The 26601-nt window shown below is 31.4% G+C and overlaps 2 protein-coding genes across 3 annotated transcripts in view; both read left to right on the top strand.

The window, feature by feature from the left end:
- Positions 1-12875, top strand: part of LOC127727013 (uncharacterized) — a 42367-nt gene extending 29492 nt beyond the window's left edge. For both annotated transcript variants that reach the window (XM_052234407.1, XM_052234399.1), the window contains exons 4-5: positions 1550-1767; positions 11044-12875. In XM_052234407.1, the coding sequence (XP_052090367.1) occupies positions 1550-1767; positions 11044-11218 (393 nt within the window). In that variant the 3' untranslated portion in view covers positions 11219-12875. The remainder of the gene's footprint in view (positions 1-1549; positions 1768-11043) is intronic.
- A 7041-nt stretch (positions 12876-19916) lies between these two features.
- The window catches only part of LOC127727056 (beta-1,3-galactosyltransferase brn-like), a 32521-nt gene continuing 25836 nt past the window's right edge, over positions 19917-26601 (top strand). Inside the window, exons 1-2 of the mRNA XM_052234472.1 lie at positions 19917-20033; positions 26188-26298. Of these exons, the coding sequence (XP_052090432.1) occupies positions 26237-26298 (62 nt within the window). The 5' untranslated portion in view covers positions 19917-20033; positions 26188-26236. The remainder of the gene's footprint in view (positions 20034-26187; positions 26299-26601) is intronic.

Genomic DNA, 26601 nt, shown 5'->3' with positions numbered 1-26601 from the left:
AAATCACTGTCATAAGTTATTTGTATTCGGGATTTTTGTTTGTAACCATTTGTACATTTGATTTCCATTTATATTACTAGTATTTGGCCCTTCCCCTCAGTCATGGTCCATTGAAAGGTTTGTATAGATTTCATGCTAAAGTTGTGCCATTTAAATTCTAAAATTTGCAATATACTTAAAATTACATACAGGCGAAACATATGCATGCGTCAACATTTCATTTGTTTAATTTGTTGAAGCAACTGAACAAGGGATTTGTATAATGGTACAGTTGAAGTCATCCCTTCGAATGTTAACGAATGCTATAATGATTAGATTGACCATGATGGAATAGCTGTGTAACAAATGACCACTATTATGTTCAACTTATCGTAGACACATTTTCATTGCATTGATTATAATAGAAAATGAAAGGATATGGAGTAAATGTACATGGGACAAAATCGCACACAATACATAGAAAACATAGAAAATTATCAATGAACAGGGCTTCTATTCCTGTTCTTCATCTTGACAGTTGATGTAGGGTCTTCAACAATGAACGAATCATTCATACCCTACAACAAGGTCAAGACGGCCCCTATACCGAATACGACTTATTACCGAACTTTTACTTTTCTTTAGCAATTTAGCGGGTGCCATTGTGGAACAAGAAACGCTAAATTTCCGGTGCATCCAAGGTGTCATTTTGTTTTTGTTTTAGTATAGTTTTTGTTGCTTTTGCTTTAGGTTTCAGTGTTGCATTTTGTGCAACTATATTTTTCGATGTGTGTATTTTTTTTTATACCGGTAACCGTCTTGTCTATTCTTGTTCCTTGAAAAACGGTGAAGTTTGGGGGTTAGATAACTTACTTGACCGACAATTCATGAATTTTGGTTACATGAGAGACATTTAACCAAACAAAATAAACTTTTTCTTATCAGCTGTTATTACTCAACAGCTTAAACGACGGATGTCACTATTGTGTTGTTGTCCTGTTTTAGTAATGATTTGATGGTTTGCCGTTTAACGTTTGATATTGTCAAAACTCGAGTATCTGACGATGATAAATTTGGAAATAGTCGTGCAGTGTATCAGACTAATATCCATATCTTGTTATTGTAAGCTTTTTCATTTGCACGATGTTATGTTTAGAAATGGAACAAGGTATAAAATATTTAAGATTTTAATATACATGTATCTAAAAATGAACAATGAATTATTAAACATGTATATAAGATAACAGAACTGCCCTTTGCAACTTTATTCGGAATGAGAGTGCACAGAATATTATCGTTATTTCTGTTTCTCCTTATTACAATAACGTTGAATTATGGCAGTGATTAACATTCATGATTGTTCAAGCAGCAACTAATTTCAAACGCAACATGCAGGAGTAAGAAGAATGACAGGTTAACAAAATGGCTAAAGTGGTGTGACATGTCTTCCTTCTTACTGTTACCATAAGAACTAGAATTTCTTTTCAAATACGGATCAATGTTTTGTTTTTGGACACAGCATGCTTACGAATCCTCCTTCTCCTCAATTTATTTATCATTTCATTTGTAGTCAGAGATCTTACCGTCTTATCCGGATGCTGCTGCTTTCACACTGAATGTGTCATTCTTTATAACAGACTGGGGAGTATCAGGAGTAGAACCTTTGATAACCAGTAAATACATAAGAAGAACATATCCTCTTCCATATCGATATAAAAATATTTATTTGCCAAACAGAACAGAATCAATTGATACTCATCGAATATGGTCAAAGAGTGGATATAGAAGGTATTTCAATAACTAGAGCACGATAAAAATTGTACGTAGAGCAAACTTCTTTCTAATTTGCTCATTTAATATGTAATGTTACTATTGTTTTGCGATTGACTGGTTAAATTACTTCTTAGAGTTTAGTGTTTGTCAATTTAAAGGCTCTGTACCATTAGATTTAGATGTTTCCTTACTAATTTCGGAAAGTTTAAACTTATCTGCCATAACAGAAAACACATTATTTATAAATCCGGGTATATCTGTCTATACATTACATTGATTTAGTTCCCAATGAAATTTTATTGGAATGTTAAATGGTGCCTTTGGACTCTGCTTATCTTCCAGATGCTTCATCCGTCAATTAGCCCAGTGTTAAAATTTCCCCCAAATGTACACTTATTTTTCTCGTTTTTTTTTTTTGCAAAATGATACATCTTGAGATACCATGACTATTGTTTATCAAACATAGACCAAGGATTACAATCAAAAAGGAAAATATTGATACTCTGAACAAAAATGAAAATATTGACTCTCTGAATTAGCCTGACAAAACAATTGTACGAACTGTACAACCGTTTTAATAGACATTGAAAATGATCAACGTTGAAGTATTAAATCATAAAGGATGCTGTACACACTTGAGCCTATTTGGACCTAAACGTCCGACGATAATCAAGGAACACTTTAGGGCAAACGATACAGTTTTGATCCCACGGTGACTTTTTACGAAAATTTGCAATATGTAATAAAAAATATACCTTTATATGCTAAATTTAGAGATAAATGGTGTCGAAATTTTTTACATTTACTTAAAATTTCGGTTGCTTGAACATTTTTATCCGTTAGGCAGACAGACATACTTAACTTTTTTGTTTCAAACGATAAACACATGCGGATTTTTGTAAAACGATTTGGAATATCTTCATTACAAAAGTATGCTCTTAATTTGTGTAAAAATTCTTTGAAAATAATTTATTTTTATTGAGATTTCATGATTTTAGTTTTTTGCTGCATATTTATCTAATTTAAAAAAAAAATTCATCGGTGATTTTTTCATAAAAAATGGAACAAATAATCTTCATTCAATGTCAAGTCATTTGTCATTTTAAAAAAGAGGGGTCCATGTACTCCTTTTCAAGGTAATGATTAAAAACCCTCGAAAAATGCATCTTTTCCCGATGTGTCGCAGTTTGACGTCGCGAAAAATAACATATTACGTTACCAACGCCATTACCTCCCCTGTAACGGTATCGTATGCCCATAAATAATAATAATTTGTTGCTTCATATCATTTTAAAGCAAGGATTGCTCTGTATATTATTTATCGGCTTCATTAACTTTTACAGTTAACAAATTTTGTGTTCCAATCATGCAGTTTTACTTTATACACTTACTTCAGTATATATTTTATTTGATATAAAATTAACATTCTAAACAATAATTGCGATGTCATCTTGGAGTACATAACAGCAACATGTGATTGTGCATTTTGGAAAATCAATGTATATATTTGATTGTGTGATTATTGGGAAAAGTACATTTTCTTTTGATTCAAGAATATTATATCATTTCTGTAATTTGGTTCATAGGAACACACAAATTAATGTAAACCGGAGGAAAATTCACATTCGAACATAAAACATGTCACTATGTAATATTAGGTGGACTATTAGTAAATCAAGAAAAGCGATTCGGACGCACGAAATTGATATGTGTATTTTCATTTACTAGAAACACTTATTAAAAATGGTATTTAACATCCTAAATTTTACGGTAATATTGTACTAAAAGCGCGGAAATCACTATGTGATCCGTGTAAACTTATCGAACCTCAAACAAACTTATTAGTAAAGGTTATCTTATTAATGTTGTAATAAGATCTTTGAATATTGTTTTCATTGGCACTAACATCGACTTTGTCTTCAACAAATTAAAACATAACTAAATTTGTATTCTTTTCGAATGTTTTTTTGGGATGTATATATACATTTATATATTCTATTTAGAAATTGTTTTATCTATACATAACATCATACATATTTATTATAAGGTTAAATCCTAACTATCCTACTGCCTGTCGTTACTTTAATTTTGGTATTGCACAAGTCATGTCTTCTTTGACTGTCCATAGCGTTAAAACACTAAATCCCTGCCTGGGATGTGTTTTAATTGATTTTAGTCTCTGATGTATGATTTTTTATTATTAATTGTTTTTTGGTTTTTAAGCTTAACTAGCTTTCAGTAATGCGTGTACTCTCAAATCGTACTTTCGTGTTAATTTGACCTGTTGACACAATTTTTAATGCATTTCTGATATTCAATGTTTGCTTATTTTGTGTTATATCTCGTCTTACTATTTTTAATATGTACCACCTTTGAGTATTTAGTATGACGAAAATATTTTCACTTCTGTACTCGTACTATGAATAGCAAATATATTTTGTAAAACATGTTTCTGTACTCCTAACAACAAAATTACTATATTTAAATTTACCTGTGTACGTTATATTAATAAACGCCATTTTGTCCTAGGTTGAAGTTGTCTTTTTGACATTGAAACATCTTTTTTATTTATATTGTTTTATAGATCAAACTTATTCGTTCAGTGTATATTTACTTGTTTTTGTGTATTGTCTTTTTGATCGAGTTAAGCAATTTCAATTGATATTTAATTGTGTGTCTTTTTATGTTTTAATGTTATACCACTGTTTCAGGTTAGGGTGAAGGTTGGCGCCTGTTAAAACGTTTAAACAAGCTGCATTTTTATGCACCTGTTCTAAGTCAGGAGCCTGTTGTTCAGTGGTTGTCATTGTTGGTTTGGTTCATAAGTGTTTCTCTTTTCTCGTTTTTTATATAGATTAGGTTTTCCTGTTTGAAATGTTTTACACTAGTCTTTTTGGGCCCTTTATAGCTTGCTGTTCGGTGTGAGCCAAGGCTCCGTGTTGTAGGCCGTACTTTGACCTATAATTGTTTACTTTTTATATATTGTGTCTTGAATGGATAGTTGTCTCATTGGCACTCATACCACATCTTCTTATTTATATCTTAATATTGTGAATTATTCTTCAAATATTTTAAGTACAAATTGTGCAAGGAAACGAAGAATACTACTTGAATTTTGGAATGTTGGAACAGAGTCAACCCCAAAACAAGATCTAGGGATAAACACTATTAGATGAGATCATAATTGTATTTCCACTCCTAAATAAATATCCTATTGTTAATTATCCATTTGTAGATGGTGACGTTCCCTTGTCACCATCTTATGGTGTTTATATATCTCAACTTGTTCGATTCGCTCGTGTATGTAACAACGTATTTTATTTCAACGAAAGAAATCTCTGTATTACTGAAAAATTATTACACCAGGGTTTTCGATATCACAAGCTAGTCAAAACATTTACTAAATTTTATCATCGGTACAAGGACATCATTCGTAAATATAAATCAACATGCAGACATCTTTTACGTTCAGGTATTTCACATCCAATATTTTATGGTAATATTCTTTACAAAGCACAAAAATGTCGGCATTCACATCAAAAGCTAACCAAACCTTTAAACAGACTTATGCGGAAGGGATATAGTTACGATACTGTTGTCAGATCATTAAGGATTGCATATTTTGGTATTAATATTGATTCACCCATAGGGTCTTTGCATCGGAAATAAACACATTTATTCTAAAACCAGTTGTTGGCCAGATACGGGTTATGTTCTTCTCATATATTTTATGATGGTATGATACTAAACCCCTAACGGGAGGGATTGTACCTGATTTTCATATGATGAAGACATAATCTTTCAATCTGTTTAATTGAGGTCTAGAGCTGGCATGTCAGTAACTGCTATCAGTCCTTTGTTAATTTATGTATCATTGTCATGTTGCTTAGTTTCTTTTGTTACCTATTCTGACATCGGACTCGGACTTTTTTTAAACTGAGTTTTACTGTACGTATTGCTATGTGTTTCTTTATTCTACATTGGCTAGAGGTATAGGGGGAGGGTTGAGATCTCATGTTTAACCCCGCCGCATTTTTGCGCCTGTCCCAAGTCAGGAGCCTCTGGCCTTTGTTAGTCTTGTATGTTTTTTTAATTTTAGTTCCTTTATATGTTTTGGAGTTTAGTGTGACGTCCATTTTCACTGAACCAGTACACAATTTTATTTAGGGGCCAGCTGAGGACCACCTCCGGGTGCGGGATTTTCTCGCTGCGTTGAAGACCCATTGGTTGCCTTCGGCTGTTATCTGCTCTTTGGTTGGGTTGTTGTCTCTTTGGCATAGTCCCCATTTCCATTCTCATTTTAAATCCTTGTTTTGTTGAGTAAACAACCCCCAATTACTTACAACGAAAAATAAAAATGCTAGGCTGAAAGACAAAATTTAATTGTATGATAATTTATTTATTTGACAGAAGATTGTTGTTTAAGAAAGAATTCGGTATAGATAGAAGATGTCATTATATTCAAGAAATTCAGATGATATAGAAATTTAAATTACTGTTCATACTACAAAATCACATACTGGATTCATAAATTATGTTGGAAAAAAATTAAGGTGAAGTATTGCAGTAGTTCGAAAAAGTCAATGAAGGTGGTGTTAAAAATTCGGTGCCTGTTGATCAACGGATACACACTGCGGACGGAGGAACGACAGTAAATAATTAACGACGGACGGCTGAAAGTACAAACGGACACAGCAATTTTTTTGTAGAGATGCGCCAGTAAGCTTGATTCTAAGTAGGACCCCCCAATCAACTTAGATAAAATATGTTCCTCCAGAGGATAACGTTAGATCTAACAAATGTTTTGCTGGTCTATTAAAGTGGTACCATTTGGCTCCTTAACTGAATCTAACTTTCCTACCAAACATCCCATTTTTAAGAAAAATTGCTCTAGCTCTATTTTTAAAAACAAAACTGAATACCCGTAAATATAGTTTATTTTGATTTCTGAATTCCCTATCATAACACCAGACTAGTTACTAAGAAATTTTTTTATCAATTGCTGATATTTCATATGATTTTGAAATGGGATAGCAGGATTGAAATATTCTAGTTTTAACAAAACCAATATTGAACGTAATTTTTTGTGCTATCTGAGAAACAGATATTTCGTAACGGTCAAATAAAACACGACGTTGTCTGCTAATTTTCGAATAAATGACAATAGGTTCCTTGTCAGATACAAAATCGATCAAGGTCATCATTAAAAAAAAAGGCTGACCATGTGATGTTGCATTTGTTTTAACAAAGAAATGAAAAATTCACAAGCGAAAACATTGAATTAATTTCATTTTTCAAGTTTGGTTCTCAACTGATTCAAATTTGTAAATATATATATATAAGTCAATATATGAAGCAGACTTAACTATCTAAATGAACGGTCTCATAAAACAAACGAAATTCATGACAAGCAACAAAATATCCTTTACTTCAAATTTAATGGAATAGACGTGCCAACATAGTCATCAACCTTTGAACTTTCAGTGAGAGAACATCATCTTCATGTTTATACTGAAAAGTTGCAGATTCACATATTTTTTTTTGTCATGTCGTTAAATGAATATGTTTGGTGATGAGTTTTGTAAAATATTCACAGCATTGTGAGCAAGAAATCTGAGATTGTAAGATATTTTTGTAACATAAAATAACTATATATATTATAAATGATGCCTACAGTAATGTATAGAAGTATCATTATAAACGATTATGTTATAAATATTTGCATTAGGAGCGATTTCAAAGTTTGAACCATCATATTGTAACGTTCCAGGGTTTTAGAGTCAAGATAAAAAATCAGATGATATATTGATTTGTATTAAATGCTACTTTAGTAACACAGGCACTTGTTTCGGAATTTATTTGTATCCATATTCTTTAATATAACACATGGTACCTAACTCGTATTTTTGAGAAATGTCACTCGGTTACGAACTTCCTTTATATTTTAATTCTGGGGTTTTCAATCCAACTGAAACATAATATGTCGTAAATTTACAAAATGTGCATAACACGCCTAATTCAGTTGTCAGAATCATTCATAGCAGACCTTCCGAGTATGTGAACCGTAAATTATTTCGTCTTCTCACAGCCAAATGGCAATGTAAATTGCAGTGAATGATAAATTATAAAAAAAAGTATTCCCCCCAAACCACTCCTTCCATAAAAATACCATACGAGGCGTATCAAGAGACATCTACATGGAGAAGTGTGGAACGGAGACTACAACTAGAAAAATACACACAATGAGCTTTTACGAGTTTCAGTTCGTTATTACCGGAGCATAACAGTATTAATATTAATGTTAACGCCTTTAGGTACCAAGCAGACGGGCTTGATGTTCAAAATTTCAAGATTTTTAATTTTGATTCCTCGAAATTCCATTTACAGCATTTTGTTTTACAATGATAAAGAGTATTTCAAATCATTGTGAACATTTCCAGTTTAATTATTCAAAACATATATAGCAATTAAGGGGTTACCAGATTCGTCTGCGTAACGTTGTTTGATTGACAGATTGATATTTTAGTTTTGTATACATGATTTGTTTTATAAGTTGTTATTGGCTTTGAACTAGCTGTCAGTAATCGCGAGTACACTCAGATCTGTACTTTGTGTCTTTTCTGTTGTTGCCACGTCCGGTCAATGTTTTTTGTTAGATGTTTTTCTCTTTTGTATCGATCTGATGAGTTAAGCCCTTTTAAACTGTTTTTTTATAGTTCGTTCTTATGTTGTACTGTTAAATTTTGGATTCTGAGGGTCACCTAAAGTGAAGGTAGGGGTAGTACAGAACTTAAGTATAAGTTTAAAATCTTCGAAGTTCGGGGAATATAAATGTTGAAAATATGCCGCACAGCCTTATGTTTTGACCTTTGAATAAAATAGTAGTGCATATCAACTTTCCATTCTAGGGTATAATTTTTCACGAAACTTCATAGTAAAAGTGGCACAGTTTTAGCCGTAAAGGGAGTTCCTATGGGAAATTGCATTGTCTATATTTACAGAAATGCTATATTTGTTGAAAAAAGGGAACATGTAGAATTTCACCAAATCTGGTTTATCTCATAGATTTTAATGAAATTATAAAGTTTTATAAATATTTCATGAAGATTGAGAAAATCCTAGGCTTTAACTATGATGACTCAGCATAAATTCTCAGTTTACAATATGCATAGTTTACTTTAAGCCCTGAATGCAAAGTAAATTCATAGTATATGCACATTTGTGATTTAAATTGTTTAGAAGTGCTTATTTTTACTCTTCGCAGTCATTGAAACTCATAGATCATTGATAAATATTGTTGTTGGGGTGTTTTTGTCCTGTCGACAACACAAAAGTAAGCCGTAACACCTAAATGTGCTTTCTTGCGACCGCGGCATAAAAAATACAAGCTAGAAATACAAAAATACCTCAATAAAACTAACAATAGTGTGTTATATCCTAAATATGTACATAATATTCCATATTCACAGAAACAGCCAGCAGAATTTTTTTAGCAAATTTAGGCCCCAGTGGCAAAAAAAAAGAGAAAAATGCCTACCCCCTGGGTCATAAAACAGATAATTTAACCTGTAAATGCTATGATTTTATCATTTTAAAGGTCTTTTGTATAGAAAACAATGACTGTGCTTGGAAGTTATGCAAAAAAAAAAGATGTAAGCAGTCAGTTCTATAAATTTTTTAGTGAATTCACACATACAACTTTTGCAAATATGGCTCTGTTTAAACACTTCTAGTTCATATATTAGCTAAATTATGTTAGATATATGGTGAGAGATGATATTTTTGTGACAAGATTTCTAAAATGACTATTTGAGGCAGAAGCTGTAAACTTATATTAATAAATAGGCATACAGTAAGATGTGGAATGGAGACAGATGCAGGATTGGATACTTTATATGATCTTGAATGTTGGAATTAATAACTACTAAACTTTACATTTATAGTATTCTGAAATGCTTTCAATTTGTTATCAGAGCAGTTTCAAACAGGTTCTAGACATTACATGTCAGAAAACATGCACATAGGTTAAGCTGACAATAATTAAAGAAACAGGGGTAGGGGGTATAAAATGTACTATAAAAGAAAAGTTACAGTATATGCAGTGATTTTTTTGGGCTAACATTCTGACAAATAACTATTGTTTAGAGAAAAAGTGTTTTTCAAGATTTTTTCTATTTGAATAAATGTTAGTATAGGTTGCACTTTGTAAATACAGCTGTTTCACAAACCACGCCTCTTTCGGGGAGATATATAATATTCATAGATATTTTTTTTGTTTACGTACTGGTTCCCAGATATGATCTCTATGTTTCATCTCATAGAGACATAACTTGGGAATGTTACCAGTATATTTACACATGGTTGCAGGAAATTTTGGATTCTGAGGGTCACCTAAAGTGAAGGTAGGGGTAGTACAGAACTTAAGTATAAGTTTAAAATCTTCGAAGTTCGGGGCATATAAATGTTGAAAATATGCCGCACAGCCTTATGTTTTGACCTTTGAATAAAATAGTAGTGCATATCAACTATCCATTCTAGGATATAATTTTCACGAAACTTCATAGTAAAAGTGGCACAGTTTTAACCGTAAAGGGAGTTTCTATGGGAAATTGCATTGTCTATATTTACAGAAATGCAACCTTTATGCGCCTGTCCAAATTAATTAGCCTGCAATTCTGTGGTTGTCGTTGGTTCATGTCGGTCATATTTGTTTTTCGTAAATTGTTTTGTTATAATTTTGGCCGTTAGTTTTCTCAATTGAATTGTTTCGTATTTGTCATGTCGGGGCCTTTTATAGCCGACTATACGGTATAGGTTTTTTCTCATTGTTGAAGGCCGTACGGTTGCCTATAATTGCTTACATCCACTTCATTTGAACTTGGGTGGATAGTTGTCTCATTGGCAATCATACCACATCTTCTTATTCTTAAATTTATGAAACTAAATCATGCCATAATGATAAAAGTAAGAACTGGTTTAAATAACATATTATCCCTTTTTACATAATGTCATATTTTGTCTCAATTAATTGACAATTATTTAGTTTATATTTTTTTTTCATGCTTCAAAAAAATGTTCTTTAGTGCATTTTGGTAAAGTCTTATTCGGTTAGTTATGTTATTCCTGCAAACAAAAGTCCGACATTCCAAAAAGGAATGCTAACATCATACGCTCTTTTTCTTATTAGTTTCTAAAAATTTAGGTAAGACGCTACAAAGGCTACGAATTTAGAAAGTTTTCTTTGATTAAATTTCTATTGCATAACAACGTATTGTTTTTTTCTCGTTACAGGATCTCACTACAATCTCACAATGTTATCCTACATCACTACAGAGATTGCAATAAATTGGACATGTTTCCGGGTGACTGCATGTCATTTCCAAAATATACAGATACTAAAATGATTAAAATAATGCCAAAATTATATGACAGAGTAGTTGCTGCTAAAAAGAGATGTAAAATATAATTTTTTTTTATGCATTTCATAGGATGGAGGGTATTAAACGTTAACCTGGATTTTTTTTTGTTATGCTACAAGTAATCATCTTCATCAACACTCGTTTCCAAGGCAGAAAAAGACATGTTTTCCAGTCGATTCGGTGGTTGATATAGTCGGGGTTTGAACTTGTCATGTTTTATGGAATTCCCTTTCTGAATTTACCTTGAAATTCGGTATTTTTGTAAATACATTTTTTACATAAACGTACAATTGACGACGTATATCAATTAATTAGTACATTTTGCGAAAAATAATATACATGACATATGGCGAACGAGAAATACAATGTCAGAAATATTCTCGTGGCATCTAAGCGTATAAAATTTTGCAGAACTGATTTTTATCTTTATTCGTGTTTTTCAGTTTTTACAAACATCTATTTGATCCATAATGTTCAGTCCTAATATGGAATATATTGATCTGAAAGCGAGAACCCCGACATCGTTGAGACTGCGCACTAATGTTTTGCTAACAGTTGGAAGACTCGATATCCTTTCCACACCCACGACTCGAGACGAAGCCATAAACAAGGAAGACTTATCGGAATCTTCAGACATATCGGATGAAGACAAGTCAGATGGAGAAAGCTTTGACCCCATGAATGACGGAGAGGATCTTAAAGCTTGTCAGACATGTGGGCTGGTCTTTGTCTACCTCCGAGGCTTTAACGAACACATACAAAAAGGTGGGATCAACAAATCAATCGAACTTCCAATGTCGGGAAGGCACTCGAAAATGTCTTGAACGGCGTGTCTGTCACCGTTGTCTGTGCAGACGACTTACCAGCATACGTGATGGATAGACCCAAAACGTTTGTTGTCTATACGGACAATTGTGACAAAAATGGGAGTCATTGGGTTGCCTTTCATTTTCCGGCATCGGATACAGCCGAATTTTTAGATTCCCTGGGACAACCACCAGAGATGTATCAACGAAGTTTTAGAAACGTCTTGATTGCAAACGGACCACAATACTGTTATTCCCCTTGTCCGATACAACCCAGTGATTCGGAAACGTGTTGACTGTATTGTGCTTATTACGTAAAAAAGCGATGTCGAGGTGTTGATATGTCGGATATTATGAAGGACTTTTCGACAGATGACTTGCAGGACAACGATAGAAAAAGCATTGCTCAGTTTCAATAAAAAAAAAAAAACACGGATACATGTGTAGTGCCTCATTAAAATAAAGAAAAAGAAGACAGAAATAATAAAATGACAAAAGAAAAGTCTTAAACCGCCTACACTTAAATGTAGGAGGTCTCAAGTGTTGAATCAAATCTTACTTAAATCTGAAAGCGAGAGATAGATTTTGCAGTTCTATAGATGTAAAGATCGATATAAAATTGATATGGATGGTTTATAATAATTAACTTATGACAGTATCAGATGTTATGCATACACGTTTGATTTATTCTGTATAAGAATTTGATTGATTGATTTTGTAAGTCCATGACATATATTAGAATATGTTTTAATCCTATCAATTTATTTGAATTGATTAAACACGATTTAACTCGATAGATGGATACATTGATTGATTTTTTAAGGCCAGTGACATATATTAGAATATGTTTTAATCCTATCAATTTATTTGAATTGATTAAACACGATTTAACTCGAGAGATGGATACTTCATTTGTTTAATTTACATAATTCTATTTACATTTATAAACTCTTTATTTGGATAGATAGGCTACTATTACACACATATAGAGTAATTAGAATATTATCGTAACGTAATTGGTAGCTATTAAAAATCTCCATAGATAAAATAAGGTTATAAAAATCATACTAAATACTTTATCAAACCTGATTTTTATGTAGGATTATCACACACAGAATTTATTGTATTCAAATAAGATTGAAATAGATGATAAAATATCTACCAAAATGTAAACAATTAAATGTTAAAACACGTAAAAACAACAATTATTTAGAAATGAAATAACAAAATACACATTTTCTCTATTTAGAATTCTAAAAGTGTTGGGTTCGTGTTTCTCAATCTTAGGTTTTCTATGTAATATTTTATTATTGTTATCTGTCCTTTTTGTCCTTTTTATTTTTGGTTATGGTGTAGTCTGTATTTATTGGACCTATTATTTTCGAATGCTACCTTGGTATCTTCTTTCTCTTTATATATTTATCAATTATGGACTTTACACGAGATAAACACGTTATATAAGGACCTGTTCAGATTATATTAACCGAGGACGAAGTTATATTCATATGTAACACTCAGAAGCGTGTCCATTCCCCAAACCAGTCAGATTCCCCTAAACGTGTCCATATGACGTCACTGAACTGCTAAACACATCTACACATGTGCCAAAGGGCATCAACGCGTGTCCTTTTATGAATGCTTAATCGTGCCCATCTAATAAAAACCACCAAACGTGTCCACATGAGACCAAAACGTCTCCTTTTTATGAACGCTCAGTCGGGTCCATATTTTAAAAACACACAAACGTGTCCACCTTTATAAAATAGTAATTTGTAATCACATATGTTGATTTTAAAATACAAATTCAATCGATATTGTTACAGGAACCTTAGTTTTGTTTTTATGTTGTAAAATAAGAACCGTTACTCTATGAAAGCCCAGACACCTTTTTTTTTTAAACATATAAGGTCAACATCGCCTTTGAGACTAATATTCAAAAAGTACATTTTAACATGCAGTGGTACCCCGACCCAAACCTATTATGTACGATTGAATATTTTTCAGGTTTGATGTAGCAGGAGTGTTGGACTTTGCTTTAATTTAAAATGAGGTTCGAATCAAAAGCAAATGGGAGCAGTTTTTTAATTATAAATAGATAATGTAGTGGAAAAAAATGTAATTTATGTGCATTGAAATCCAACTAGTGCTGGCCTCTCAGTTGATTTGTTTTTTGCTTCCCGGAAAATTAAACAAAAATGGTTAGTATTTTCTATCTGGTTGAATTTTAGTATTGTTTTCATATAGAAAGTAGTTTTTGATCTATTTGCTATTCTTATTTTATGCTCTGTTTTTTTTTTAATTGATAGTGCTGTTTTTGTTGGCCGAATGTATATGTTATGCTATTTATTTTGCTCTTTGTCGACGATATGAGTCATTTTTTTTTATTAACATGATTATGCTGCATGCATTTATGAAAATTTATATAGTGCTCTTATATATATATATTTATCTTACCTCCTATACATTTTTAGGAATATGATTGGTTAAAAGCAACCACGTGGAGACCGTATATATTTCATATGGGGTTAGTAGGCGTGGTTTATTTCAATACACGATTAGAAGTGGTGTTACGTCCCTTTGTAAAAACAACACGGTGTTGATGAAAAATCTGTAAGGTTTCAACAGACGAAGAAATTGATGATGAACAATTGAAATAAATGCAGAAAACACATTAAAAGCTAACAAGTTGTTATTGTTGGCATTTGTTTGTGTATAGACCAATGGAAGTAGGGTCTTAATATTGAAGACTTGATCACTTTGATAGGCCACTATCCATATGGAATTTACTGACCCCATATATATCATATTTGGTCATTAGCACACTATGTAACTAATAATATATATATGCAGAGGTTTAATATAGCTGTAAAGATCATGTTACATTTTGATTTGCACACATGTTTCGACTCTAAATAAAATTTTCTTACTTTCTTACTTTCTTTCTTGCTTCCTTACTTATTACTTACTTTCTATGTGACATAATTTTTGACAGAAATATCTTACCTAATGACTTTTTTTGGTAATAAACCACTTGAATTGACCTTACCAACATGCACAATATTAGCTGATTAACAATTCAGATCACAGTTACTTCTGTGAAGCAAGGGTCTTGAGGTAAATTTCTGGTTATTTTAGCATTAATATGAATATGAAAGGTTTAAGTTTTTTGGCTAAGCACTTGGAAATAATACAAATGTCGTTCAGTGTTTTGGACCAAAACTCAGCTGCATACAATGCAAATATAAGAATGTGTAGATAGATGTGAAATATAATTGATACTTTTTGCTGTTGAACATAAAAAACAAACCTGCGTACATAGAGTCACTGTGTAGTTGGTGACGTCTGGGTCCGATCATAACGTATAGTGCGTGACTTCGGCGTCTACTGACTCATAAATGTATACAAAATTGGTGTCATTTGAAACAATTTGTCTACTAGCAGTAAATTGGACGCGATAGTGAATTTATGAGAGAAATGGAAAACAAAATATTTTTAAAAATCGACCGTGTCCTAGGGAGCATGAAATTCATGTAATTCAAAGACAAAAGCAAGTTTCTACATACGATACATAAAAACAAAATATTGAGAATTATGAACTTAAACAAATTGCTCATATGTTCAAATCTATTCTACTAAAATAACGAAGTCCAATTTGATAGCCGGCATGACGTAAAAACGACGAATCAAACAGTTCAACTTTATACATAACTAATATAGGACAATGGTGTTGTTTAAAAACTACACCTTTCCAGGCCATTATGTTTTTCCTCATAATTAATATTACCAATAATTCACACGTTCCGGGTCGAATCCGATACCAATAGTATATGTCACATATTGTTTCCGGTTGTAGTTCCCTGTTACATTCTGTAAATCCTTCCTCTATCAGGAGAACCTGGAATTCTTCCAGTAGTTGTTTTATATTTATACTACAGCATAGTTCACTATCTAACAAGTATGTTTTCTTCCACCTCAATAACACTTGATTTTGGTTAATTTGTTAAAAAAATAAATTTAGGTTAAAGTCAGTTTATTGTAGTAAGAAAACTAGGACGGGTTCAAACAGAAAGATTTTGAAATTAGAGAAGAGAAAACTATGCACCTTACAATCAGCATGACTTTATCAGATGACGATACGAGTACTAAAAATCTAGGCTAAAAATAAGGCATAGGTACATAGGTACTTTAATTCAGCCACAGACCCGCGATGTCGCGAGTGTGTTCTTGTATAATTAAAAAAATAGATGTTGTCCGTACTAACGAAATAAAGTCTTTCAAGAGTGCGACCCATTTCCAATAAAAGCGAAGGAAAAAATATTGAAAAATAATGTAATCACAGAAAAACACAATGTCGCGGGTGTCTTCTAGTATAATTAAAAAAAAGATGTTGTCCGTAGTAACGAAATAAAGACTTTTGTGCGACACATTTCCTATAAAAGCGATGGAAAAAATATTGAAAAATAATACAATCACAGAAAAACACTACACAATGTCGCGGATGTGTTTTACCATTAAAAAAATAGATGTTGTCCGTAGTAACGAAATAAAGACTTTTGTGCGACACATTTCCTATAAAAGCGAAGGAAAAAATATTGAAAAATAATACAATCACAGAAAAACACTACACAATGTCGCGGATGTGTTTTACCATTAAAAAAATAGATGTTGTCCGTAGTAACGAAATAAAGACTTTTGTGCGACACATTTCCTATAAAAGCGAAGGAAAAAATATTGAAAAATAATACAATCACAGAAAAACACTACACAATGTCGCGGATGTGTTTTACCATTAAAAAAATAGATGTTGTCCGTAGTAACGAAATAAAGACTTTTGTGCGACACATTTCCTATAAAAGCGAAGGAAAAAATATTGAAAAATAATACAATCACAGAAAAACACTACACAATGTCGCGGATGTGTTTTACCATTAAAAAAATAGATGTTGTCCGTAGTAACGAAATAAAGACTTTTGTGCGACACATTTCCTATAAAAGCGAAGGAAAAAATTGAAAAATATAATCACAGAAAAACACTACACATAAAGAAAATATATACGGACCCATATTAGAATAAATTTATTTCAATCATATACTCTTGCACTAAATTTTATTTTTCTATTTTACCCGAGTCTACAAAATCACTGAACTTTCCATGTGATGTATATTATTGATCAGCTTAAACTCTGTTAAAACGGATTTTTCGAACCAATCCCGTTCTAACCTGCATGATATTCTAAGATTTGCTTACAAACACCAAACGTGACTTCAGTTATTAGTGTTGGACCTTAATGCATACGTTTCATATACATGTAACATTCAAATGAAGCATGTTATGTACTAAAGATCCTTTGATGATTCTGTCATCAATTGAAATAGCTATCTTTTTTGAAAGGATCATGACGACAACGTATTAGTTTGTAATTAGTATTATAACAACTTGAACAAAATGTTCCATTCATTGATCACAAAACTTGATCATACAGCGTGGTGAGGATCTCGCGAAATGATTGAGTCTTGTCGTAATTAACAAGGTCTGTTAAAATTACTATAATTTACAATGGAAGACTATTTAAAAATTAAGGAAAGGCAATTAATTGGAACTGCTATGAGTTTTGCAACAAAGACACCGATGATTATATAAAAAGGCTTGACGTATTGATCTACAACAAATTTATTGAGTTTGGTGGATTGATATATCAACAGACAGTCGGTATTCCAATATGTTATAAGTGTGCAACCTCATGGCTGCCTTGTTTTTTGATGTCATATGAAGCAGAATATACACAGAACCTAATCGAAGACAAAAAAAAGCTTGCAAAACTCTGTTAAAAGTAAAATAACAAAAATACCGAACTCAAAGGAAAATTAAAAACGGAAAGTTCTTTATCAAATGTCAAAATCAAAAACACATCAAACGAATTGAAAACAACAGTCATATTCCTGACTTGGTACAGGCATTTCCTTATGTAGAAACCTATTGTTTCCATTTGTATTAGAACAAAACATATACCTTAAATTTAAATTGAGTTAACCAACAAGAAAGAATCAACTTTCCTAGATTGAAACACATGAAAAAAAAGTTCACAAAAAATGATAATAACACTTTATTAATTCATGCGTCCGATGCGCTTTTTTTTTTAATTTATCTACATCAGGAATGCCCAAAGTCGAATATTTGAAAGCCAAAGATGTAAGAACCGAAACATTTGAAATGCTTTATGACTAAACAGGACATTAAAAAAATAGCCAAATCCATATAAGGTCAACTTTGCCTTAGGGTGTTGTAACCTAAGTTTCCTTAATAATATATAAATTCATAAACGGACAATTCAAGAAAGGTTTGTTATAAATCATGACAGTACCAAAGTTGAGAGTCCACCGACAGCGGTATCGAATCTATGCTGTAAAAAATGAAAACAACACTTTAAAAATTTCATGCGTCTAAAGCGCTTTTCTGGATTTACCTTCATAAACATGCCTTTCAATAATAAGCATCATTGTAACTTCTTAACCCCAGCCACACTACAAAAGGGAACACATACACATACGATTTTGTACTAGTAAAACTAATGTGTTACTAAACTTGGCCAATATTAAAAAAATCTCAAAAAGGAAAAACATATCATTTCGCCACACATATTTTGAGTCAAAATGATGGGTACTGATATAAAACTTTATTCTAGGATTTCAAAAGTAGTTATATTGTATAAAATGCACATAACTTTAGTTCTTTTGTATTATAACCTTTCGCAATGATTTATTCAATTTGAAACATCAGGACTCAAGTCGCGACAAATATGTTATGGTGAAAGATTTAATTTTCCTTTTTGGCTGTTAATTGCCCAAACTGTAAATGGGAAACTTTTTGGTTTAGTTTGTACTGTTTATAAAGTAAGTCAATATTTGAGCAAACTAGAAGGATTTTCAGTGTCAATGGTGTCCATCTAAGGAAAAAAGAAGCCCAGTTGAGGCTAAATTTAAAGATTTTTTTACATGTTTGCCAGTTGATGCAGCAAATATTTGAATAGTGCTTCATTTTATAGATTCTATCTTTTTTATATTAAATATATTTAATTTTTCATTTTCTACATTTTTAAAGGCTATTTTTGGAAATCAATACTTCCAACGGGTATAATTCAGGTTTTTTTTTATAGATGAATACAGGAAACAAAGCAATTTTACAGCTGTGGGCTTTGCATATTTAATGTTGGAAGTGTCTAACATCTGTGTATTCATCATTTCTAGATAAAATAATTCATTGTATAATACACTATGAAATTTTGGACCAAAATATGGTATATCCTAAAGCACGGAATGGAGATTTGTTTGAAAAATCTTGATTTTGTGCTCATGTTGTATGAATACAAATTGAATTTTTATCTGTTTAAATGACTATTCTTTTTGAATAAGATAAAATGTGATTGGATACATTTTTTAATGTATTCATGAATAAATGCAGTGTGTATATTTGCATATAAAATTTTGAAACACATTGAAATATTTTCTTGAGAATTATTCGATAAGGCTTCCAAGTTTTCATAAATTTGAAGTAAAATGACGATGGCCATATACAATTCGTGGAATTCAATGAGCTCAATATTGTTGATATATCATAATATTTCACTATTTTTACTCAGCAAAATGTCTCTACCAAGTCAGGAATATGGCAGTTGTTTCAATGTGTTCCATTAAATGATATATCCGAGCGTTTGATTTTGTTAGGTTTATTGAATTTCCCGCTATTTTTAAGTTTACTTTGGAGTTTGATATGTTTGTTAATGCTTTTTTATGATACTATTGCCTCGTCACAATATATATGCATTAATATTTAACCGGGGATGAAGAAAGATATATTTCAAAAACCTATTGGTGCAGAAATGATAAAAACAAACTATAACATTTTTAAATTGAATAAAAGAAATGAAATGTAATCAATAAAACAAACTACATAGACTTATATGATGTTCCGTTCATTAATCATTACATGTCGCAAAATGAAATTTATTCAACAATATTTTCAAATATTTCCATGAATTCCATTGTACGAATTAAACAGGTATGTATTAAAATTTATACAACGTTTGGAAAAATAGCAGTACAATTCCATGTTATTGACAAAAAATAAATTATCTTCATGTACTGTTTATGACATTGCTGTATTAAATTTAGTATGGAGTATACACGCCGATTTATAACATAATATGTGTAGGACGGCATAATTTCATACCAAAAGGCTGATTACTTCGAGATACCCTTCAGTAACTAGTATATTGTATAATTTAACATGATTTATAACAAAACTTCCTTAAACTGACGTTTACAGATTGAGACATTACTAAGAAACTAAGGTTTCAACTCACTCAGGCAAAGATGACCTTAGATATACATGATGTATTTGGCTATTATTTCAGGTTCTTTTTGGTCATATAACTCTTCACATGTTTCAGGTCTTTTACACACTCGGCTTTCAAATATTCGCCTTTGGGTGTTCCTGATGAATGTTTAACCAGAAAAGAGCCGTGGGTGCATGCAATTTATAAAGTGTTGTTTTCATGTTTCATACTTCATTGTTAAGTTTGTCTCTGATCTTTATATTTTATTCATTTAGTATAAAGGTTTTTCTGATTTTACTTTCACCTCATGATCTTCTATGCACCTTTTGTATCTACTCTTAGTATGAATTTCATAACAGCGTGGACATAGACACATAGTAATTAAATGTTATCGTGTGTATCACTGGCTGTCGACAACAAAGACTTCACGCAATTACAGTTTGTCAGGGGCATCTCAATGGGGATATACATAATTACTATCTTTACACATGTCCATTCATAAAATAGAAGTTTTTGCATGAAAGTTTATAGGAATTTGTTTTGAATATATTTATATACTCATAACAAAAATTTCTTTTGACAGAATGAGTATATTCAGAGGTGATATCACCAAGTAATCGAGAAAAAAAAACGTAATGTTTTTACTTGCACAAACGTTCTGTGGCTCCTTAAAAAAAATAAGAAAACATTTACTCGTACGAGTTGATGTAGAGTAATCTACGATCAACTTTCATTCTAATATTATTTTTGTTGGTAATAAGAACCCCGGACCTTCATAAATAATCATTTTAGTCCTCTGGGCTGCATATTTTTTTGCATGGAACAAATTTGAATTCCCATCGAAGACTCCAACGATCAGATTTTGGTGAACATTTAAATATCTTTCTAACAAAAAATAACTCGTGAAAATATCAAGAAGCATATGAATCCGGTCATATGAGCAAAATTTACGTTGATTGGAGTCAGAGTAGCTTTTGTGGAAACATTGATATTTATTTTAGATTTTGTTATACCTGAACACGTATAACAAAAGTTAAGGGATCTATATTTTTTACTTATAGGTTAGATAATACTTGGTCATGTTTTATGAATATTTAAAGCTCGAGGCGTAGCCGAGGGTTTTATGTTCATAAAACATGACCAAGTATTGTCTGACCAATTTAGAACATATTCACACCTTCGAGTGACATAAAAAAAATTAGTCGCTCCCATTGTAATACTTTAACCTGAATATGAGCTCACTTTAAGCGTTAACATGGTAGGTAAAATGTATGTAAATCATATTAAATGGTCATTCCAACAGATGGAATGAAATAGCAATGCGATAGTTTTGTGATTCAAAAATGAAGATTTCTTCTGCTTCAGGTATAGCTTAATACTTATATATCTAAAATTCCTTCATTTTAAAAGGACATAATGTTATATAAATGAGCTTTTCTAAAATTGTATAATTTTTGAATAATGACAAAACTTCATCAATGATTTTCAAAATTACAATCGTTTCAACATCAGATGCTTATTTTTTTTTATTGATGAATGTGTTGGGTTTTTTTTATCAACAGTCATTGTTTCTTAAAAATCCATTGATTTTAATGTTTCGCATAAGAATAATATTAAATATCGTTTTACCTGCATATTTGTCCACTTTTCAATTCTTTTTGTCATTTTTATTTGGGGGGAGGGTTCAATATATGTATCATTATATAACGTATAAAATGTTTCTACTCTCCAGTTTTTATTTTTAATAACTAGACAAACAACAGCACTCATGTACTCAGGTAATTTCAATGAATTTGGTCTTACTCAACTATTTTTTTTGTTAATTGAGGACGAATATTTGAGACAATTCTGCATAAACGTTTATTTTATTCATGCTGATTTCAAAAGCCTCTTGCATAGCCACCCCCTCCTTTATTTTAACAGAACCAGGAATGGTTGCCATCTTTCAATTTAAAATTGTACTCACTTCTTTTTCGGTTTCTGTGTTTCAATATCTATCCACGAATTTAATATGCTCACAATACATATGTTTTGGAATAATAAATCATGTACACAAGACTAAACTGGTCAACTATAACACGAGATAATTTACAGGTTATTATGTCAACATAACAATGTAATATTATTATACTTCATGTCAAAATGCCAGATTTTGATTGGTTAATACGAGGGGGACAATTTACTCTATCCCATGACAAATACTCTATTACCCTTCACGGAGACGCTTGCTCAAGTGTGCGCTTTAATAAATACGGATGATTGTTATGTACAAGACGACATAGTTTATTACTTCGAATTTGAAATTTAATAGACAGTAATAACAGAACATTCATTATAATAAATTAAATAACAATTGACAATGTTTTCTCGGGGTAAAAATCTGCTCTATCACCCTCTCAGCTATGTGTTATTTAAAAAGTAAAGAAAATATTTTTTACGAAAATTTTTTATATATTTTTCTTTCGTTTTATTCATCATGTTGAAAATACTCTTAAATCATAGTTATTAGTTTTAAATATATATAGTATTTCAAAGTATTGTTGGATTTTTATATTTGTATATATTTTGTGCAATGTGTCTCATAAGCCAAATTGATATGGCTGGGTATTGATTGTTCTATGTATGTTTTAATGTTATTGTATAATATGTATGTCAATCAATATGTGACACAATAATAAAATAGATTATTTTTTTTAAATAATAACCTTTAAACTGGGTGCACTCGTTTAATTATTCTAGTATAAAAGGTATTGAGAACATATTTAATTCATGGATAGATACTGAAACACAAATTAAAAATATTAATAACAATTCTAAACTAAATCGCTGTGATCCGTCCAATCGTTTTTCAAATCAACAGAACAGCTGTATTTAACAGGTCGGACACATTTCCTTATACGGACATGTATTATTTAACATACTTATGCCCCCGTCAATGCATGTACTAGTGTTTGTTTACAAATAAAGCTTTTTTTTTGGCGATTGACCAATCCACTGAATGATTTGCAATGCATTACTTGCCTAAAACAGACACACTACTTAATTTATCACTTATTGCCAGAAAAGAATTTTTCTTACTTTTTTCTCTTGATTACTTTACTCTGAATATACTCATTCTTTCGAAAGAAACTTTTTGCTGCCAGTATATATATATAGATATATTCAAAACAAATTCCTATAAACTTTCATGCAAACAGAATTATTTTATGAATGGACATGTGTAAAATAGTAATTATATATATCCCCATTGAGAGGCCTCTGACATACTGTAATTGCGTGAAGTCTCTGTTGTCGACAGCCAGTGACCGACACGATATCATTGAAATATCAGGTGTCCATGTCCACACTGTTATGAAATTCATTCTATCAGTATTAAAAACTGGTAGTGTTTATGTACCTTTCAAAGTAAAAATGATTGTAAGTAGTTCCCTTACAAATGTAGATGGTTATAGCGTTGTTGTCATTTACATAAAACAAAAGTCATTAGAAAAGATCTTTGATAGGATTAAGATAAAACTAAGATACATTGGACGATAAAAAAAGAAATCAGATGACGGAAACTAAATGTTTGACTGCGGTATAGAAAAATGATCATCCCTCGAATTTGTCTTAAAAGGGATGTACATATACGCTGCAACGTTCAGTTGGAATGGGGATGGTTAATCCGATCATTCGTACACGGTAAATGCTCATACAGAACGCTAGCAACATTTCTATGAGGGGTCCGTAGGTGGCTTTTTTCAAGACAAAATGTTTGCCCCTATTTCATACATTCTTATTTTTCCATTTGCAGTTGAAATTTCTGGCCATTCAACCCGATGGACTTACCTATTATATTTATTTCTAAAATGTTCGGAACATTCCTTAAATATTTTGCCACTGTATGTTTATAAAGTAGGATTCATTCAATCAGATGACAGGCCTGTGCCCTTTATTCTTGCAAAGATCAAAAATCAAAAACTAATATATATCTATATCATTATATTATATGGGTTTTAGTTTGATTCTATGAAACTTTATTTTAATGAATTAAATTTATTTCATAATTATCATTCCTTTCATAGAAAAGAGCAATCAGAACCCTACAATTCCGACCAAAACATTGCAAAAAAAAAAACAAAAAAACATAAAACAAAAACGACAGGAAAATGAACAATTGGAAACACTTTACACAAAATAAAATTAGGCAATGCAGGTAAATAGAAAAGTGTTAAGTAACAAAGGAATCACCATAAAGATGCGTCAACACATAAAACAAAATTGCTGGACATAAGGAGGAGGCATACGAACGACATTGTCAACAAGACATCTCGAGGTCAAAATACATAAAAATAACTATATAATATTTCAACTTTCAAATCTCACCGAGTCTAGAACATGTGTGGATGAATTCTTAAGAATTTAGTTATAAATTGATTTACATTCAACATGTTCACGGCCGTCCGATTCACTGAGTGTCAAATAATACTTAGTAAACAATTAGGTACTAGTAACTACCATTTTGCAGCTTAAAGCCTCTTATGAACATTTGAAGGTCCCTATTATAATTGGCTTCTTAAAATACACAAAAAAGACATTAAATATGGTTACCTCTCTGCTTCTAGTAAATGTTTCACTACTAATCTCTCTGACTTTTGAAATAAAGCTTTTAAAGTTAATAGTACTAATTATTCTTTGAGTGTTAACATCTTTTTGGATGTTCAATATTAAACATTTATGTGCATTTCGGCAATATTCTAGGTTTTCCTATGGACACTATGCGCCCCTTTAATAGAAGATGAGTTCCTGAATTGTTATGAATCATAATTTATGGCCAAACTCAAGAAAGATCCGACTAAATTTTATTCAATAGGCACATACCGTTACCTTGATAAAAATGTATGGTCCTACACCCTGTTGATAGTATGCACTTATATTTTGGCATTGTATAATGTCATACTTTTTCTAAGACTGTTTATGATGTCTTTACACTAAATCCATTGGATGTGCACTGATTGATACCTTAGTCTGCAGAGCATGAGTTATTTATTATAATTAAACTCATCATAGATACAAGGATTGCAATTTTGTACGCCAGACTCGCGTTTCGTCTACAAAAGACTCATCAGTGACGCTCGAATAAAAAAAGTTAAAAAGCCCAAATAAAGTACGAAGTTGAAGAGCATTGAGAACCCAAATTTCCTAAAAGTTTTGCCAAATACAGCTAAGGTAATCTATTCCTTGTGTAGAAAATCCTTAGTATTTCGGAAATCCAAAGTTTTGTAAACAGTTTATTCATTAGTTGTTGTTGGCTTTGAAATAGCTTTCAGTAACTATGGGTACTCTTAGATCGGTACTTTATGCTTTCCGTCTCAATGTTACTTTTTTTTTCATGCTTCATGCCGATCCGATGAGTCAAGCCATATCTTACTGATTTTTACAGGTCTGTTCTTATGTTGTGCTGTTACACAGTTGTCCCAGGTTGGGGTAGGATTGTGTGCTCACTCACATGTGTAACCCCGCATCATTCTTTACCTGCTTGTCCCATGTAAGGAACCTGCAATTTAGCGATTGTCGTTTGGGTGTTTTGTCATAAAGTTGAAACTGTGTCACATTTTTGTCAAGTCGGAGTTTGGTTTATAGCTGACTATACGGTATAGATTTTGTTCATTGTTGAAGGCCATATGGTGACCTACAAATTCTCTAATCCACCTATTTTTGATTGTGTTAGATAGATGAATTCTAAAATAATATCAAATCATACATGTTTCACAAGTTGTCAAGGGAATTTCTTTTTCATGTTTTTTTTTAAAGGTAAAATGATAACATTTTTCAACTGATATAAATCAATATCCACATTTATCATTAACATTGTATATACACCATGTCTATTTTCAGCTCGCCGAGGATCTTATTTTATAAGAAAATACATTGACTAGTAATCGAAATGATGGTAAGATTGTGTAGTAGACGAGTCTATTATAGAGTTAGGAATTTCCAATTAAAACTGTAAGTTAAGCTTTATCTGCATAGTTAAATTAATATAAACTCTTTATTTATTACATTAATTGCTTTACTTGAACCCCAAAATTACAACGATGGTGTGTTTTCTGTCATGAATTTATAAAAAAATAGTAATAGTTTACTAGTATATAATAAGTGTATCGATATTGACCTTTAAATTTGAATTTGAAATACCGAAGAGGGAATAAAATATGATAACGGCATTATACTATACTAATAGAAGAGAGTGCATATAAAAAGACGACTCTTTAACAGGTTTGAAGGTAAACATAATAATACAAGACAAGG

Source organism: Mytilus californianus, unplaced genomic scaffold (genome assembly GCF_021869535.1).
Source record: "Mytilus californianus isolate M0D057914Y unplaced genomic scaffold, xbMytCali1.0.p SCAF_1, whole genome shotgun sequence".
NCBI classification, from domain to species: domain Eukaryota; kingdom Metazoa; phylum Mollusca; class Bivalvia; order Mytilida; family Mytilidae; genus Mytilus; species Mytilus californianus.
Note: the sequence above shows the minus strand (reverse complement) of the source record. Positions and strands in the feature narration are given on the sequence as shown.